The sequence below is a fragment of the Cavia porcellus genome, unplaced genomic scaffold (assembly GCF_034190915.1).
Source record: "Cavia porcellus strain 051 isolate PalLab524CR breed Dunkin Hartley unplaced genomic scaffold, mCavPor4.1 scaffold_12, whole genome shotgun sequence".
NCBI lineage: Eukaryota > Metazoa > Chordata > Mammalia > Rodentia > Caviidae > Cavia > Cavia porcellus.
In genome coordinates, this window is record NW_026947495.1 from 41,305,665 (window position 1) to 41,322,027 (window position 16,363).

The window sequence follows — 16,363 nt, forward strand, 5'->3', positions numbered from 1 at the left end:
ACCAAGATCAAAGTCCTTAACGCGGACTAGGAAATGGGTGGTCTGCCGCACTTCCTGCTCCCCCTAGCAGCCTACTCTGATCAGGCTTCCTTCCGCCCTCGGTGTGCTGACCACACTGCTGAGTCCGTGCGTACGCTGAACGTCCTCCGGGTGCCCTCTCCTACCCTCACTGCTCCACGGAGCTCTCCTGACTTCCTGCTCATAGTGCCACAGGTTACCCCTCCTCTGCCATCCGGTTTTTTACCAATACTCTTTAGGTAGCATCTATTTCTTTGTTATCAATATATGCTCCCTAAATGCAGGAATTAGGTCTTTTTGTTTGTTGGTTGTTTTTCTCCTTTATTCGCCGTTGTAGCTTCAGTGCTAGCACAATGTCTGGTATGTGATATATTTACAAATAACTTTTTAAAAATAAGTAAGAATGTAGAGCTGGATATGGTGGCATGAGCCTGTAGCCCCTGCCCTCAGGAGGCTGAAACAGAAGGCTCACTTGGGTGGGAAACTACTCTTGGCAACACAGTGAGAACCTGTCCCAATTAAAAGGAATTCAACCACTAGTACACAGTTTCGGTCTCAGTTGAGTTTTCTTTCATCTAAGATAGTATATCCCTTTTAATTGGGATTTGCAAAATTTTGGTTATCTAAATCTGCTTCCCCCACAGATGGGTGAAAGTTTAAGTAGATAAAATTGTCTTGTGTTTAATACCAGTTATTGATTTTATTAAAAGCCAGGATATTGCTCAGAAATGGTTTTTTGGTTGTTAGAGGGTACAATATCAGGCTAAAATAATAGTAAAAAGAGTGAAAAATGTTGGAAAGTCTTTAAGGAAGAATGGTGTATACTTTAGTGTTTAATATGATGCATTTTCAAAATTCAGAAGAAGGAATTCAAAGATTACATACAGATTGTAAAATATTTGTAAGAATTTTTAAAAGACTGTGATTCATACACATGCCTTCATTTGTTCATGTGGTTCATGTTAACGAAGAGACTGCATTTTACTAAACATGGTCCACCACCACTCTACCACTTGCAAGTCGTTTCAAGTGATGAGCATATTTGGCTATAATAAATTAATTTGTTATTTAAGAAAAAGAAAAATATCTCTTGAAGTGCAAGGGAACCAGGTTCAAGTAACTAAGAGAAAGTATTCTACATAAGAACTAAATAACTTTATGGAACCCATCATTTCTAAAAGGTTGAAAGGTATAAAATATGAGTAAGTCTCTCTATGTTTGGGGTAAATTAATGATCCACCATGTGAAGAAGATCCAGTTAGTGGAAACAAGGGAATTTAGAGCATGGTACCAACTTTTGAAATTAATTTCAAGGAAGGCATCCCTTTCTTTCTTTAATATGAAGTTGAAGGGCCATGACTTTCTTACAGTTAATAAACTATAAATAATATATATGTTCATAACCAATAGAAAAAATTTGGTAGTCCATTGAAACAACGAAAATGAAAACTTTCTGATGAAATGTGGCAGTAAGATAGGCATCAGTAAACTTGGTAAAATACTAAAGGGAACTTCCAGTATGAAGAGAGATATATTTTCCAGTGCACTGGAAGGACGTAACATGCACACTGTGCAGGGCTTTCTTCTCTGAGAGACAGACTTACATCGCTCTGTAGGTCATAGGCTTTTCTGGCTTGGATCACGTCATTCTGGTCAGGAAAGCAGGACCACTGGTGCAGGTACTGCCGATAGTCCACATTACTTGCCAGCGCCTGGCCTTCTTTGGCAGCGTTGATGGACACCATGTCCCCTGGGATGCAGATCTTGGCCTTGTGGTCATTGTAGGCTTTCTTGTACAGCCTGTCATTCTGCATCTTCAATACATTTGCTGCCCAAACCAACTTCGGATCTTCCTTGGCGTTGCGACATCCAATGTAGTGGCCTTTCTGCTTCTCATAAGCAGTCTTATATAAATACTGGTAGATATGAACAGAGGAAAGAAGAGAAGTTGGCAAACTCACTTTTTCTAAAGAGTCTATTAAAAAATCATTCCACTTCCCTTAGATTATTTTGGTCATAGTCTGTTTAAATTCATACTTTATGTTTAAACTCCTTGTTACATTGGCTTCTTTTCTACATGTACATGTCTGAAAATATTGTGAGTACCTCTGAGGCAAGACTTATGCTTCTGAATCATCCTCAAGTACAACCTTATCCGGTGTTCCCCAAACTCCAATCATTGTTTGCTGCTTTCAGATATCCTAACATAAATAAGTAAAACTTATACTTCGTATTTAAGTCAAATTTAATTTTTTGTTTAAATAAATTTATTTTAAATTGTAAGGTTATTTTCAAACTTTATTTTAAATTTATAACCATCTCTACCTAGATAGAAAGACAATTAGTATTTTTCTAGCACACATTAAAACATCCGTCAAATTACTTTAAGAAATAACTACTGGTGTATCAAATAAAATGATTTCAGGATACTGAATAACAACAGAATTCTCCACATTCATTAGGTCTCTACGAGTGTTTGTAAATTGGTTGATACTGAGATTTGGGAGAAAAAAATCAAAATCAGTGCTTAAACATAAGAACTGTAGGAGCACATATAAGTACAAAAGCTCCTCAAACTGCTAGACTAGTTGTTCTGAAATTTGAGATTTTAAAATATTATACCAGCAATGATAAGTGCATTCTATTTAAATATAAGTCCTGAATAATCAAGTTAAGCTGTCTTTGCATGCACTAGTTAGCGTTTTTGGAAGTGAGGCAGGAAAGAACTCTTACATCACTGGCGATATCCCTGGAAGCCTTGGCGTGCTGGATTCCTATGGCATCTGCTCGTATGTCGTAACCTGTCATCTTGACATCTTCCCAGGCCTGCTGATAGTGTTTCTGAAAACGGAGATTGCAACGCCATGGTCAGCCTAAGACAGCGCTAAAGAGTCTGCATTATACAAACGTACACAGCTCTACTCAGCTACATTATAAGCTTAAGGACTAGAAATAAAAGAAATGGTAGAAAAATGCTTCCTGGCAAATCTTCTTTTGAGTAAGTAGATAATGGCTTTGGGTAGATGAAGAGCACTTAAAGCCAGTGAAAGCATAGTGCCTTACATTGCTGATCTGGATAGCGTTGAGTTTGGACTGCAGCATCACGGGAGTGTCAGCTGGCACGGACACATTAACCTTCTCTTTGTCCCAGGCTTCACGATACAATGGCTGGCAAAAATGAAAGACAATGCAGTGGCTAATTACTAAATCACATGACTAAAATGTTATTTATTTATTACTTTAAATTCTACTGATACACTTTTGACACCAGAATGATCAAATTCATCATAGGGACCTGTACGTAGCATATCTTGATTCTTCTTTTTTCTCATTCTCCTCCACTCCCTTCAACCCTTCTCTCCCCACGATTTACAGAAGTTTTTTTTTCTTTCTGTTCTTTTTTCTTTTCCCTTCTTTCTTTTCCCATCCTCTTCCATAGTTCTCCTTCCCATTTGAACATTTTTTTGCTATTTTACAATATCTATTGTACATTTTCCTTATTTATCCTTTGTTTCTCATATCAGAGAAACAATGTGATATTTAAACATGCGTATCTGATTTATTTCACTTAAGAGTATAATCTCAAGGTGCATCCATGTACCTAGAAATGACTCAAGTTTATTCTTCACGGTGGCAGAGCAGTACTGCATTGTATAAACCCCCTCCACATCTTCTTTATCCACATGAATAAAAGTTTCAATAAAAGTACAACTGATCTTTAGACGTTCTCTAGTATAAATATATATCACATTTTGTCTTTATTTTGTGTTTTTTATTTAAAAGATGCCAAGTAATCTCAAGAATACATTCATATTTAAATTTAAAATGATTCATTTACATGGTAGTAAGTTTATCCTTTTCCATTCATTCACATCTGGTTTTCTGGTAAGTCTTCCTCACAGTTAACTGCTAACCCACATTGCTAATCAGGACCATGCTCTGTGGGCCCAAATAACTGACACAGTATACAGTATTGAGATGGCATATGGAATTCTCAGCCTATTGTATGACTGAATAGTCACAAAAAGGTGACAATTTTATGATTATGTAGTTAAGTGGTGAACCTTATTATGGTCTGAATCTCAAAATGTGTTGTAAGTATATATGAGAATCTGGACACACTTGTGTTTAACAAAGATACATCTAAGCAAATGAAATACAGAGAGAGCTAATTGATTGACTACATTAAGATCTATGTGGACATAGGTCCATTCAAGATCTTTTTTGGGGAATACCAGGAATCAAACTCAGGACCTTTCACTTGCCAGGCAGGCGCTGTGCTGCTGAGCTATATCCCCAGCCCCATTCAAGATCTTAATGCTGTGATATTGGCAGTTTGAAATTCACATTGGTTGAGTTTACTTCAATTTGTCTGAAAATGTCACCACCCCAGCTTACCTCACTGATCTGTAGAGCGTTGGTCTTTGCCAAGACCACTTCGGGTGTATCCACAATGCTGGTGAATTTGAGAGCCTCGGGTCTGGTACGGTACAGCCTTTCATTCAGAAGATTTTGAGCGTTCTTCACTCTCAGCACATCCACAGAACCCTCCGTCAACCATCCGATACCCTTCATCCATTCCAGGTCTGATTTGTAGATATTCTGCATGGAAGGAAGGAAAGCACAGTGAGGAAGAGTCAAATCTGTCTCCCCACCACACACCATTTCTACTTAAACCAGCTGGACAGGCAATCAATGGAATTCAAGGGTGAATTACACAGAATAAAAGATCGATTTTCATGTTGGTGAGTAAGGTCCGGCCACCATAAGGAAGAATGCATTGTAAGGTAGAATGTAGTTTTTGAAATTCTCTACTATCATGAATTGTACAGGAGGCTGTACAAGGTTCTGCTGAGATTATCATTTAAGTTACGCCTCTAGAGAATACATGTGTAATTAAACACACACACATGCACACAAGCACATGCATGCACATTTCTCTGGTATCTGATGGCAAAATATACATACATCGCTCTGCAGTTCGTAGGCTTTTTTAGCCTGGATCACATCATTCTGATCTGGTAGACATATCCACTGGTGCAGATAATTGCGGTAATCAACGTCGCTAACCAGGACCTGGCACTTCTTGGCTTGAACAATTGACATCATATCCAAGGGTGTGTTGTAAATCCCTTTAGACTTCTCATAAGCTTTCTTGTATTCTCTGTCACTCTGGATCTTGGCAGCATGTATAGACCATACCAGTTTGGGGTCATCTTGTAAGGTGCGGAAACCCACATGGTGGCCTAGTTGCTTGCGGTAGCCTTCTTTGTATTTGTACTAAAGTTGTGAAAAACAGATAAAAAGGCATAGGAAGATAATGTGTTAATACTTTCCTTTAAATGACTTCAGGACATCTTCTTAACCTTAGTACAAATAGCTCAGTGCTAGTAGTCATTACACATTTGTTTGCTTTAAAGAAGTGCCAAATTTTTAGGGAGCTCGGCTCTTTTTTTTTTTTTTTTTTAAGAAATGAGTAAATCAAGAAGGAAATAATATGGAGAAAAAAATAATAGCTAACATTTACTGAGCACTCTTATGGTAGACACTCTTAGGAGAGCAAATGTGTTAGGACTGATTCATTAGAAACTGCTGCTTTTCCATTCAAAAATAGTTGAATAGCAGCAATTATAATCACAGTTCATTCTCAATAATGTCTCTATGTTATACCACATTTCAGATGGAGGAAATAAGGCATGGTGAGGAAGACTGCCTAGCAAGTGGAACTTTAGGCCAAATGTTCTCCCAAGATCACTGAAGGCAGTTTCCATAAGGATTCTTCGTGATATTTTGTTTTTACCCAGAAACAATGCAGCCATTATCTAAGTACATCCTATGGATCTGTGTTTCTAGGGAATCCTGACCCACACAATCTCATCCCATTTTAATACTTTTAAATATAAAAAGACTTTGGCACAAGACAAAATGCTACTGTTGCACAGATTTAAAAAATAAAACTTTCTGAAAAACAGTTGCCGCATTTGCTTCATCACAGAGGAAAAACGAAATAAAAGGAAGTTACCTCGCTGGCAATTTCTCTGGAGGCTTTGGCATGTTTGATTTCAATGGCGTCTGCTCTTAAGTCATAGCCTTTCTGCTTGGCCTCATCCCAGTCTTTTTGGTACAGTTTCTGTTGAGGGAAAACATGGCTTTGCTTACAAGAATTGGAAATAAGCAAAAGTATTCAAAGTAGGCATCACATAAATCATAACTCGTAATGTTAAGAAGAAACACATAGAAAAAAATATCTCTGACTTACTACTGGCTCCTTATTTTGTAAGTATAGGAAACTTCTGATTAAAATTTTAAAGCTAAATATCTAACTTTATTAATATTTGAATGGTTATACTCATTATAATACAGTATACATTAGAAAATAGTCTAGTACATAGCACATGGAAACTTAAAAATATATGGAAAAGCCAGAGATCCTTCATCAGGGTACAAGACATCTGATAACATTTTTTTCTTCTCCTTGGTTGGCTTGCTTGTTTGATTTTTTGCTTTTTTGAGACATGGTCTCTCTCATAGTTTAGGCTGGCCTTGAACTCACTATGTAGCCCCGGCTGGTCTCAAACTCACAGTAATCCTCCTGCCTCTGCCTCCCAAGTGTTGGTATTATAGGAGCATGCCATACACTCAGTAATTTTTTTCTAATTTTGATCTTTGTCCACCATAGGTTTCTGCTAAAGCGATATGACATAGGTATCATGTACATCACTATTTTCTTTGGATGTAATTAAAATTGTCTTTTGTCTTTCATGTTGCTCTCTTTTCAAGAAAGTCCTCAGTCAATCAAAAGACCAAAAGAGACAAGACACACTGTTGAAAGAGAATAGGCATTTGACGAGGGCTTCATTATTCCCAGGTAATGTAGAAGAAACTGATCTACAGACGTTAGATCCAGGGAAATGACTTCAAAATTGAAAGAAGCTGGGAGTGGTGGCATGTGTTAGTAATTCCAGCTCCTCAGGAAGCTGAGCTAAGAGGACTGCAAGCTGGAGGAGCTTCCACTGTCTGGGCACCTTGCAAATATCTCTGTTAACATTTGAAAGAAAAAAATTTCCACTGATTTGCATTGGGAATGCAAATACAAAAAGTGTAGCACAAAAAACCATGAATAACAACTGCTTGGAAGACAACAATATGCAATACATTAACCAGTGTTAATCTCCCACTATTTGTTTTGACGTTCTGTATCACTGGTTTTGTTCTTTGTTTTAAAATTTTAGAAAATGTTTTCAAGGAACTTCTTCTCTCTGCTGACTCAAGTAATTTCTATAATAATGCTATTTAAATATGTATCCATGCAAATGCTACAGTACAGTCCGTCTGCTGATGGCTCTTATATGACTATAAAAGCAAAACAAATGGACAAATTATAGAAGGTGAACTACGAAGTCAATAAAACTCTAATGACATGAAAAAAGTGCCATGAATATTTCTAAGACAGATAATGTGTTCACTATCACACACTCCTTAAGCTGACAGATGTTGACAGGTGCTGTCCGTAAAGGCTTTTACAACACATCTTTATGCTTCTTACATTGCTGATTTGTACGGCATTGATTTGGGCTTGCAACATGACTGGAGTATCTGAAGGAATGGAGATGTTGGTTTTATCTTTATTCCAGGCTTCTTGATACAGCCTCTGTAGAGAGAAGGAAATTGTCTCTTTAATTCTGTGATAGAGAATGAATACTTGAAACATTAAGCCTTAGCAACTACTTTATCTGAAAAAAAATGTTCCTATTTGTGCATATAATGATTAATTTAGCTAGGCAGATATTTACAAGTAACACATATGTCATAGACAAGGAAAGTGCTTTCCACAATGAGTGGGCCTCATCCAGTCAGTTGAAAGCCTTAATATTTGACCTATCCAAGCTAAAGAAATTCGGACTTTGAGGTCGACTGCAGCTCTTTCCTGGGTGCCCTACCTGCTGGCCTACCATGCAGATTTTGGACTTAACAGGCTAAGCACTTGAATGAATCAATTCTTTAAAATCTCAGTCTCTCTCTCTCCTGCCCTCTCTTTCTATTTGTATGTACAGAACAAGGAGTGATTAAAATACACAATGAATGTATAAGCTTTAAAAATATATTCCAGGAAAAGACACACTGTCATTGACAACCCTTAATGTCTTTGCCACTTTGGAAAGCAGCTCTGGAAATCCTCTTTCATGAGTATATTTGGTTGCACTGTTGTGGCTGCCTCAGTGATCTGAAATAGATTCATTTTGATATAGGGGATGAGCTATAAACTGCTTGGAGCCAGATTCAGTAAATAAAGTGGTCGAGGACACACCATACTGCAGGCTTTACAAATCTACCTTTGCACTGGATGGAACTCAGCAGGAGCAGCATTCACTATGTATTTGATCACATCTCATAAAGACACTCACAAAAGAACACTTTGAGAACTGCTTCAGAAAGCGTCAAGAAAGATGGGATTAGGAGGACTAATGGTAACGTGTCGTTTACTATAATGAATTTTTAACAATTCAAAACTTCACTGTATATTTTTGATCATCCCTTGTACATCCCAGTAAGTCTATTTTTCTAGGGGACCCAGATCCATAAACTGTTATAACATTTCTTATGTTATAACATATATTATGTCAGTATTATGTCACATGTTTTGGTATTAATAAGAGTTAAGTAAATATTTATCCCCTGAATTACCATGGAGTGATATTTTTCATTTTAATGTTTCAAAGTATGCTTGGGAGAGAAAGGCATATTGCATTTGTTAGGGACCTACAGTGCTTGTTTTCAATGAACAAGTCAAAAGATTTTCAGAATTGCACCTGTCAATATAATTGTTGAAAGAGAGTAGTCTACTTGCTTGGTCTCACTACCATATCTAAATATGAAACCTAGGAAAACAAAAGCTCATTAGTAAGATGGTCCTTACTTCGCTCATTTGCAGAGAGTTGGCTTTTGCCAGGACAATTTCTGGAGTGTCCACAATGCAGGTGAATTTCAAGGCTTCTGGTGGCGTTCTGTAGAGCTTTTTATTTACCAGATCCTGAGCATTCTTGACTCTGATCATATCTACAGAATCTTGTGGCATCCAACCAATGCCACGCAGCCATTCCAGGTCTGCTTTGTACACGTTCTGCAAAAATGTTAGACAAAGATGTTGCACATGTTAGACCTATCAGTCCTTAGCTGCAAAATAAAGTACATGGGGTTGAGGGGATAATAGGCGCTGGAGATAGTAAGACAGGAAGACCTATGATCTTATATGATTCGGGATTTAATATTGATGGCAAAAGTAATTTTAGAAGCATAATTATTTATATTAACTATGAGTAATAAATATTAACAATGAATTCCATGATACAGTTATTTGACATTTCAAAAAATTACATACTTGAAAAAATTTTAAAGGGAATTTTTGTTTAGTCTCAGTCCATTTTAATCCTGGAATAACTGAGCCAGTAAAATAGTGTGCATTGTTTTAGATCTTACAAAACAATGGCAATTATTTTAAAAACACTCACATGTCCTATATTTGTTTGACATGTATTTTCATTGCCAGAAATTACAAATGACATAAAATAATTTAGAACCAAGGCCAGGAAGTAGAGAAACGATGAGTTGGGTTCATTACCTCTGTATTTTGCTTTCCTTAATATAACCCTAAATAGAGGTTTTATACTGAATAACGTTCACGGTGCCCCCGCAACCACACACCCTATCTGGGAATGCAAACATGTGGACCTGCCCCTGGCGGAGCACACTGAAAAATGAACAGATCTATGTCTCCCCAGTCCTGCTTTTCCAGAGTTCATGTACGTACATCGCTCTGTAGTTCGTAGGCCTTCTTTGCCTGGATAACATCATTTTGGTCAGGTAAACATGTCCAGTTATGCAGGTAGTTGCGATAATCAATGTCGCTGACCAGAGTCTGGCACTTCTTGGCGAGCAAGATGCCCAACATGTCCACTGGGCTAGTGAACTTGGTTTTCCACTTCTGGAATTCTTTCTTGTATTCCCTGTCACTGTGGATCTTCCCTGCATGCATGGCACACATAATTCTGGGATCATCTTCAACACTCTTGGCTCCGATGTGGTGGCCTTTCTGTTTCTCATATGCTTGCTTGTATTTGTACTAAAGTGACAGAAATATAGGTTTAGCAATCCAGTTTCAGGGCAATGCTCATACAGACAATTACAGGCAACATGAAATGGATAATCATTTCATACCTCAAACATCTTGACATTTTTGAAAAAAATATATATAGAGAGAGAGAGAGAGGCTGACTCACTCTGTACTTTAGGCTGACCTTGAATTCACTGTGTAACTCCTGGTGATACTCCTGCCTCAGCCTCCCAAATGCTGGGATTACAGGCATGCACCATCACACCAAGCGCTGAACAATTTTATACTAACCTTTCACATTATCATAATTATATCCTTCATCGGTGGGGACCTTCCCCTGCAGCTACTCTAATTCAAAAAACTGTATTTTTCTTCCTATGATAGCCAAGAGAAAATTCTTGCAAAGCAGGAAGCAACACTGGGGAATACACGTGGAAGCCATTACAAGGGGGGCCCATCAACCACACACTGCTTTGTTTAGGACTGTAGAGACCAGGAGAGCGGACAGAAGCACTCACATCACTGGCAATATCCCTGGAGGCTTTGGCACTTTTGATGGAAATAGCATCTTGTCTCAGATCATAGTCCTTCATCTTTGATTCATCCCATCCCTTGGTGTAAAGTTTCTAAGCCGAAGATAGAACACAACAGAAAGGAAACTTGTTTTAGAGACTTTAATAGGTCAGTGCCAAAGAAAGAATTTTCAAGGTGGAAGAAATGTTATTAACGGCTCCTAGTAAGGCTTATGCAACAATCAGAAAATCCCTTACTTGGCTAATGTTGGCAGAATTGCTCTTGGCCAGCAGGATTTCTGGGGTGTCTGGCATTATGTGGATGGAGGTTTTGTCAGCATCCCAAGCTTCTGTGTACAAATGCTGTGGAGGGGAGGGAGAAATAAACTCTTTTGGTAAAGCCAGCCATGGTGCAGTTATTTTCAAACTTAACTCACATTTGATACTAAAATAGATTCTTTTGCGGTTACTTGGAGGCGAAGGAAGCAAAAGGGGAGCAGAGAGTAAAACAAAGCAATATTCAAGCAGTTGTTCTATACTTTCTTAGCTAATATAAAGCAATCAAATGGTCTATTTACTAATTTATTTCATGCAGTGGATCACAAATTTACTCTTAGGATGTCTGCAGATGGAGCTTGGTTACAGAGCTATGATGCAGTAGAAATCCCTAGATGTCAGAGTCAATCTCAAATTCAAACTATTTCCAAAACTTGTGACCTTGAGAAAGACACATAACTCCTCACATTCCTCGTTTTTGAATGGGGAATGATCATAGCTTTTATACTGAGCATTTAAAATAACCATAATGTGCAAAATACCTGAGCCAAAGGCAGTCTTCAGTGCTTTTTGAGGAAATTATTTCCTACTGTTATCTTTGTGAGTCTACAGTTTCTGTGGTTTTATACACCAAACTGCAGTTTGTTATCTGAGAGCAGATGTTTGCTATCCTCCTAAGCATTCAATCCCACCATCTGAATGACAAGAAGATTTCCAGCAAGGGTGGGAAAATTCAGTTCAGTTCAATCTGAAGTGTGCACAGTAAGAACCTACTCTCTGCATAAAAAATAAGTAGATGGATGGAATTCGTGCAATAAAACGGAAAGAAACAGTAGCAGTTTTCTTTCAAAATTGGATTTCTGCCACCTCAGATGGAAGAGCAAATCAGGCAACTAATTCAAGCTCTGTGTTAGTATGGCTGTGAAATGTGGTGTGCTGTGAGGACAGAGAAAGACCAACAGCTGGGGTTGGCTCTGCATAAAGAAGGGAATGCTGCTATCTCGGGCTGACTGGAGGTGCGGGAGAGGGTGTGTGTTACTCTAGAGAACTCATGCTAGGTATGTTTGCACTTGCACATGGAGAATCAGAGGGCCTGTATTGAGAGGAGCAGAGATAGCCAATGACAATTCAAGCGGACTCCTGGCTGCAGGCCTGCAGGAGGATCAGGCCCACTCCATCTCCTTTCTGTGAAGACCCATCAGGGCAATTTTCACTTTACAAGAAGAGTCCATAGCAGGCATACCCCTGACAACAAGAAATGGCTTAGGACTCACCTTGCTCATTGTGAGGGCATTGTTCTTTGCCAGCACAATTTCTGGGGTGTCTGTAATGCATGTGAATTTGAGCTGGTCTGCAGGCTGGCGGTACTTCCTGTCACTTAGGATTTCTCCAGCTCTCTTAACCTTCTCAACCTCCACAGAGCCAATGGGAACCCATCCAATGCCTCTCAGCCAATCAAGGTCAGCCTTGTAAATAGCCTGAAAATGAAATAATGTTGAATATTTGTAAACATCACTAGCCATTCTGCTGCCTGATCTTGACCTAATACATACTAAAATTTACTTATATAAATTTCTAGGAAGATCCACAGGGTTGTCTTATTTTGTTTTGAATGATGGATCAAATGCCTTATCTGTGAGTATAGCCAACAAAACAAGCACTATTTGCTGTTTTGTTTTTTGGTTTGGTTTTGTTTTCTTTCTTTCTGTTTTTTGGTTTTTTGTTTTTTTTTTTTTTTTTTTTTCTGAGAGAGAGGGTCTTGCTATATAGTTCAAGCTGGCTTTGACTCACTGTGTAGCCTAGGCTGCCATTCAACTCATGGAGATCCTCCTGACTCAGCCTCCCGAGTGCTGGGATTATAGGCATGTATCACCATGCTCAGAATATTTGCTGTTTTAAATACTCATGGAATCTCTTTAATAATATGTGATTTCAGTGATACAAAACCACTTGAAGGAAATTACTGCCATCTCCTATTTATTCTTGGATTTGATTGTCAAGCTTCTGTGTGTGAGAGTAGTACTTTCTCAGAATGTGGGTGCCTCCTTTATTGAGCAGTGGCCTTTACAGCCACTCACATGCTGTACAAGGGATACACACCACCACTTGACCACTTGCAAATTAATGTTTTTTGCAGACAATGAAAATGGCATCTTTGTTCATGTGACTCTGTGCATGTTTCTAAGTCAAAGAATTCAAATCTTCTTACTCATTTATCCTAAGTTCTTTTTCTTGTCTTTAAATTAAAAAAGGGACATTTTATCTTTTCATTTTTCTTCCTTCAATTTAAATAACTAGCTATAGGAGAATTTTTCCCCATAAGTAAAATAACAATTCTTTTTGTTTTTATGACTTATTGGAACTTGAAAAAAAAAAACGCTGGTTTTTATCATTCTTCTAGAAGTTACTGTTTAGTCAGAGTCGGAAGAAAGTAAGAGCAACAATACAAACAAGGTAGTGTTTGAGTCCCCAAATAAGAATCTATTGGCTGACAAAAAAATGTGGCTAGCAGCCAGGCACAGTAGTGCTACCCACAATCTCAGTGCTCTGAGAGCCTGACATAGGAGGGTTGGTAGGTTTGTTTGAGCTTAACTGATGAATTTAGAGATTTAATGAGACCCTGCCTCAAAAGAAAAAAAATAAAAAGAACTAGGGCCATATGTCAGCACAAAGAACCTGGATTCAATCTTCAGAATAAAAAAATGCCCGGGAGAACATGGCGGACAGATAACAGCAACTACCGGAGGCTCTCTTGAAAGACTCGGCTCAGAAGCCAGGAATGGTGCGGACTAAGGAGACATAAGCAGGTGGAGATATGCTCCGCTGACTCAGGAACGAACTGGGCTGAGAGAAACCAACTTGGAATGCATTCCTGGTGCTAAAACAGGAACAGAAAAGCCTCGGTGTGGAGGCTGGACCCCGCGCCATTGTAAGCCGCGATTTGGGTTTCCCGCTGCACAGCGGCTGGCTGCCTCTACAGTGGCTCGGCAAGGAGAGAGACGCGCAGAAGCTCTGAGAACGGCAATCTGCGAACGGCAGGGAGGCGTGCACTGACTTGTGGTGAGGTGAGTGAGAGAAGCTGACACTCTACCAGTTTGACTCCAGCGGAGGACTTTCTGGGTCCGAGCAGTCCTGCAGGAGCAGGGCGTGGTGGTGACTCCAGCCACACATCCCCCTCTCGGGCGAGATTGGTGAAAAGTGCCTGGCCTGCGTGACGCTGCCGGCAGACCTGGTAGGCTGTCCCAACCCAGATCCCAGAGCCTGACGGTGGCCGGGAGGGGAGATGCGTAGGCTGCCTGGTCTGTAACTCCCTGGTGCGCAGCGGTGAGCGGGAACACCTAACTGGCGCAATTCGATCAGGCTGTGGCTGACTGGGAGAGAAGCTGGGCCTCTTATATAAGCTTGCATATATAAGGAACAGAGAAGAAGAGGCAGCATGGGAAGAGGCAGCAACAAGAAAGGCTCCTCGGCCCCCAATTCTGAGAAACAGGCAATAGCAGACACCGCACCAATATACATAAGGCATCATATAGAGAGCCTCATAGACCAATTCAGGAATGAAGTTATCAACGACCTGAAGCTAGAAGTATGCAGAATAGTTAGAGAAATGCTAAGTACCACCCAAGAAAAAACAGGCAGTGGAATGGAAGAACAGAAAAAAAGGGGAGAATTGTTTGATGGAGAAAACAGAGAAAGCATTAGAATACGTGAAGCAGGTTCAAAGGGACTACCAAGATACTAAGAAGTCTATAGAAGACTGGCATAACAGCTTGAAAGAAACTAAGGACAGACTATCTGAACTGGAGGGCAGACTTGTAATATGGGAGAATGAAATGAAAAACTTCTTAAAAATAACAAAGAAACAAACAGCAATAATACAAAGACAAGAAGATGATAAGAGGATCCATAACTTAAGGATTAAGAACATAAAAGAAGAAGTAGGGACACAAACAAGTGAACTACAAAAGCTACTCACAGAAATAATCCAGGAGAATTTTCCTAATTTAGCAAAAGGTAAAGATACTCAGATGTATGAGGCATACAGGACCCCAGCTACCTACAACCCAAACAGAGCAACACCCAGGCATATAATAATAAAAATTCCAGAAATTCAATACAAGAACAGAATATTAAAAGCTGTAAGAGACAAGAAACAGATCACTTACAAGGGAAGACCCATCAAAATTACAGCAGATTTCTCGGCACAAACCATCAAATCACGAAGAGCGTGGGGGGAAATAATTCAAGCTTTGAAAGATAATAATCTCCAGCCAAGATTGAGATATCCTGCACAACTGTCCCTGGAAATTGATGGAAAAACAAGGTGCTTCCAGGATAAAGAGGAACTGGGCGAATTTGCAACCACCAATTCAACCCTACAGAAAGTATTGCAGGATATTCTAAAAAAAGAAAAATACAAAGAACCCAGAAATAGTGGCGGGGAGGCCACAACGAATGGAGCAGAGAACAAAATGAAGAAGACGAACTGACAGCTACTGACAGAAAAAGAGCTCAACAGAAATGAGGCAGAGAAGATTGGATGATAGGAACAGCTATTTTGGAGAAAATGACATCTTAATAGGTAATACTGATTTAGTATCATCTTGTTTTGAAGTCTCATCTAGCTTTTGTCCTTCTGTCTCCAATGGTCTAAATAGGTTGTATCTTACTGGATTTTATTATGTACGATAGTATAAGCAAAAACCTTGTAAAGACAAGGAGATTATACAGAAACCATTATTCATTTTTTGTTAGTCGATTCTAAATACTCTGTAATGCTGTCATTCTCTTGAATGGTTTTACATTGTTTTGATATACTTAATGCTACAGTATACGAAGTTGTACTCAAGGATTTCAAAGAAAGAGACAATATGGTAACTACTTTTAGGTTAGGATTATCTGGTGGTGAAACACTATTCTGCTTAAATGGTTATGTTTTGATCTGCGCTGTTTCGTTGTTATGCCCTCTTTTATCTCAATCTCCACTCCATTATTTACTTTTTTATCTTTATCCTTTTAATTAAAGGAAAAAAATAGCAGGATATATTATAGTAACCCACTTTGACTTTTCATTACCTTGATTTAAAGCCCTGTATTACTCTCACCATCTGGTTTTTAACTGATGTTCCCCTATTCTGTTTTGCTGGATAGTATCAGGTTCGAAAGTTTAGGCATCAGCTGTGAAGATAATGAGATTCATTATGACGCCCATTGTTGTTGATTTTTATCTACTTTTGAAGACCTACAATGTCTCCAATGTTTTGGTTTTGTCGGTTTTATTCTTTACTGTTTTGTTCAATTGTATTATAACTAACGATATAGGCAATTCTATTAGAGATAGCGGGAGGCATTATGGTAACCATTGTTGATCACCTTGTATTATGTTTTTACATTATCTATTATGTCCACCCTTTTGACTTGACCAATTCTGTTCTGTTATGTCACA

At 38.8% G+C, this 16,363-nt stretch overlaps 1 protein-coding gene across 23 annotated transcripts in view; it reads right to left on the reverse strand.

Moving 5' to 3' along the window:
* Neb (nebulin) overlaps window positions 1–16,363 on the reverse strand; it is a 205,500-nt gene that overhangs the window by 78,021 nt on the left and 111,116 nt on the right. For all 23 annotated transcript variants that reach the window (XM_063259068.1, XM_063259067.1, XM_063259083.1 and 20 more), the window contains exons 78-89: window positions 12,192–12,395; window positions 10,900–11,004; window positions 10,648–10,755; window positions 9,827–10,138; window positions 8,936–9,139; window positions 7,565–7,669; window positions 6,041–6,148; window positions 4,987–5,298; window positions 4,417–4,620; window positions 3,082–3,186; window positions 2,752–2,859; window positions 1,623–1,934 (exon numbers count right to left, since the gene is read on the reverse strand). In XM_063259068.1, the coding sequence (XP_063115138.1) occupies window positions 1,623–1,934; window positions 2,752–2,859; window positions 3,082–3,186; window positions 4,417–4,620; window positions 4,987–5,298; window positions 6,041–6,148; window positions 7,565–7,669; window positions 8,936–9,139; window positions 9,827–10,138; window positions 10,648–10,755; window positions 10,900–11,004; window positions 12,192–12,395 (2,187 nt within the window). The remainder of the gene's footprint in view (window positions 1–1,622; window positions 1,935–2,751; window positions 2,860–3,081; window positions 3,187–4,416; window positions 4,621–4,986; window positions 5,299–6,040; window positions 6,149–7,564; window positions 7,670–8,935; window positions 9,140–9,826; window positions 10,139–10,647; window positions 10,756–10,899; window positions 11,005–12,191; window positions 12,396–16,363) is intronic.